At 37.0% G+C, this 3,591-nt stretch overlaps 1 protein-coding gene across 1 annotated transcript; it reads right to left on the minus strand.

The window, feature by feature from the left end:
• Window positions 1-2,312: 2,312 nt before the first annotated feature.
• On the minus strand, window positions 2,313-3,189 carry LOC110024479 (54S ribosomal protein L19, mitochondrial). Its single transcript, XM_020724469.1, has one exon. It carries the CDS (start codon window positions 3,053-3,055, stop codon window positions 2,591-2,593), a length of 465 nt encoding a protein of 154 aa, XP_020580128.1. The 5' UTR covers window positions 3,056-3,189; the 3' UTR covers window positions 2,313-2,590.
• Window positions 3,190-3,591: the final 402 nt, after the last annotated feature.

Consider the following 3,591-nt stretch of genomic DNA (forward strand, 5'->3'; position numbering starts at 1 on the left):
AGAGTATTTTGGTCCCCATTTTTAAGAATAAAGGGGATGCACAAGAGTGTGCAAATTATAGAGGAATTAAGTTGATGTGTCATACTTTAAAATTATGGGAGAGGGTAATTGAACATAGGTTAAGATGCATCACAAAAATTTCTCATAATCAATTTGGATTTATGCCGAGCAGGTTTACTATGGAAGCTATACAGTTATTAATAGGTTTGATGGAGAAGTTCAGAGATAATAAGGAGAATCTACATTTAATTTTTATTGATTTAGAAAAAGCTTACGATAAGGTTCCAAGAGATATCCTTTGGAGAGTTCTCGAGAAGAAATGTGTTGATATGACTTATATTCAAGTCATTAAAGATATGTATACTAGAGCTGTTACTTGTGTTCAAACTGAAGGAGGATTGACAAAATATTTTCCTATTTCTGTTGTGTGAACGATTTAGATATCTTGGATCCGTTTTCCAAAGCGATGGTGATATAGATGGGGATGTTAATAGTAGAATTCAAGTTGGTTGGTTGAAGTGGAGGAATGCTTCGGGCCTTTTGTGTGATAGAAAAGTACCGCTAAGACTGAAAGGAAAATTTTATAAGATGGTGGTGAGACCTGCAATGCTCTATGGCGCTGAATGTTGGCCTTTAAAAGAGAAGCATAATAATAAGTTAAGTGTTGCCGAGATGAGAATGATTAGGTGGATGAGTGGCTTTACACTTAGAGACAAAATGCGGAATGAATATATTCGTGATAGGGTTGGTGTAGCTCCTATGACAGACAAAATTAGAGAAGTCGTCTTAGATGGTTTGGTCATATTAAACGTCGACCATTAGATGATCTGATTAAGAGAGTAGATGTTTTAAATTCGACTTGTGTTAAGAAAGGCAGAGGTGGACCTAGGAAGACTTGGGCTTATTGTATTAAAAATGATCTTAATTTACTAGAACTAAATGAAAATATGACACTAAATAGGACGCAGTGGAGAAAAAGTATTCATGTAGCTGACCCCACGTAGTGGGATTAAGGCTTTGTTGGTGTTGTTGTTGTTGAATAAAGTTTTTAAAAGGTTGTGCAAACTCTAGAATTTTCAAAAAATGGTTGGTCATGGGTGCTTTGTCTTGGACTTTGATAATGAGACAAAATGAGATTGCACAAGTGATATGACACTTTGGACCTCACTTAGACTAAGGTTTTAGCTTGCATTACTCTTCTTCTTTTTTTTTTACATCTGTACATAAAAAACAACATTGTAATTGAGTTCAAACGAAAAATAATATTAAAAATAACAAAATACAAGAATTAATGTCCACCAGCAGTCATAGATATGGTAATTGAACATGTCCTAGAACAAAACCTCTCCATCATAATAATTGGCAATGAATGTGTTTCTAATGACAACTAATTTCAAAGATAAAAAAAGTTCAATATTGAATCAAATAATGGATCCAATTTGTGCCAACCCTTCCTGGAGGGAAAATTATTACATCAAGACTCCTAACGTAGAGCTACGTTCGGATTAGAATATCCGGTTATGTTACGGAAATATTCCATCTGCGTTATTTGTAAAAATGATATATTATTTGAGTATTATATGGTGTTATTTGATTGTTTTGCGGTGTTATTCGATTAATTTACGGTGTTATTGGAATATTCCCCTACATTACTTGATTTGGGGCTCTGTTATTCGACATATTACCCGTGTTATTTTAATTTCCACTATATTGTTGGAATAACACAACCCCAAATCAGGTAATGCGAAGAAATATTCCAATAACACTTCAGTCTCAAATCAAATAACGCGATGGAATATTCCAATAACACCATAAAATAATCAAATAACACCATATAATACTCTAATAACACATCATTTTTACAAATAAAGCAGATGAAATATTCCCGTAACACAGCCGGATATTCAACTCCGAACGTAGCTCTATGTTAGGAGTCCTGATGTAATATTTTTCCTTCCTGGAGGCTCTGTTCTTAATGTTATCTGCAAACACCATCTATCCATGCTAGCTTCTTTTATATATTCAACCAGCTTGTACGAGGACCAATTAAGCCTTTGCATTCTAATAATTAAAAAGCAAAGTTGTACTAAGTCCCTCTAACGGCTTGAAGGTGTATACTATTATACATATTTCCATAAGTAAAAAATTTTGGAATTGAGCCACACACTTTTTTTTCCCACCAGAGGTCTTCAACGTATAAATTTTACTCTCAGGTACCACAAGTGTATGTGGATTTCTTGAGATGATATAATGTAAGAGACACTCATGCTTAAGAGCTTTTAAACATTTTCCAACACAATAATATAAATAAATCAGAGCAAGCCACTATAATAAACAAGCATAAAAATGTCGAACTTTTTGCGATCAACTGCGCCTGCAAAATTTAATGCTCTAGATCATGAATATCTCCATAAACATTACCAAAAAAAACACAGGCTTCACGCAAACTTCTTGACCTCTTACGCATATATAACAATTCAAAACATAACAAGTAGAGATTAGCTGCAACCGGATCGATTTTCTTGTGGCCAAACTAAGAGTCAGATAATTGCTTCAAAAATTAAATGCAAAAAGAGACAAAAACCTCTTTTTATTCCTCCAGATCTCTGACAACCTTGATGCCCATGCTATTCGCAGTTCCCATGATAGACTTGCAAATGGATTCGAGGCTCATGAACTGGCAGTAGGGATCGGACTGTTTCAACTTGGCGATCTCGTATACATGGCGGACAGTGATGGAGGACGTCACAACATGACCAGGACGGCTGCTTCCGGATTCGATGCCGGCGGCCTTTTTCAGGAACCAGGTGACCGACGGGGACTTCACAATAAACTCGAAGGTATTGTCTTTGTAGGCGGTAATGGTGACTGCCATGGGGGTGTCCGGCTTGTATTTTTGAGTACGGGCATTGAAGTCCTTGCAGAAGGCCATGAGATTAAGACGGTACTGGCCAAGTGCGGGACCGACGGGAGGAGCCGGTCGGGCTGCGCCGGCGGGGACGGTGAGGCGGATCGTGGCAGCGATTGGGCGCCGAATCTCTTTGGCGACTGACATGAGAGACTAAAATGAAGAGATTGCCGGAGGGCAATTGGAATAGCGGGAAGTAGGAGCGTGGGGATGAAAAGCCCTCGCAAGGTTTCTCTGCCACAGGTCCCAAAAGCAAGTACTAAATTTTTTCATTGGTATGACCTAGGGGCATAGAGAAAAAATTTGGGTCAGCAGTGCCTTCATGAGGCATAGAGAAAAAATTTGGGTCAGCAGTGCCTTCACGAAGATTATATAAACGTTATATCGACATTACATTCACCTTATATTGACATTATATTCACTTTATATCACTTATAACATTCATATAATTTTCATGTAACCTACAGATATGTGAAAACAGAAGCGCAGAACTTATTTGTAAGTTCAGCTATATTACAGGTAAGTTATATAGAGATTACATAGAATTTACAAGAGATATAACGCGAATATAATGTCAATATAATGTCTATATAACCTCAATTATGTACGCAGCACCGCGTACGTCTTACGTACGCAATTTTTTCTCGAGGCGTAAAGCGGTGCAATTTAACTTAAATATGATT

This window comes from Phalaenopsis equestris, unplaced genomic scaffold, assembly GCF_001263595.1.
Source record: "Phalaenopsis equestris unplaced genomic scaffold, ASM126359v1 Scaffold000257, whole genome shotgun sequence".
In the NCBI taxonomy this organism is placed as follows: domain Eukaryota; kingdom Viridiplantae; phylum Streptophyta; class Magnoliopsida; order Asparagales; family Orchidaceae; genus Phalaenopsis; species Phalaenopsis equestris.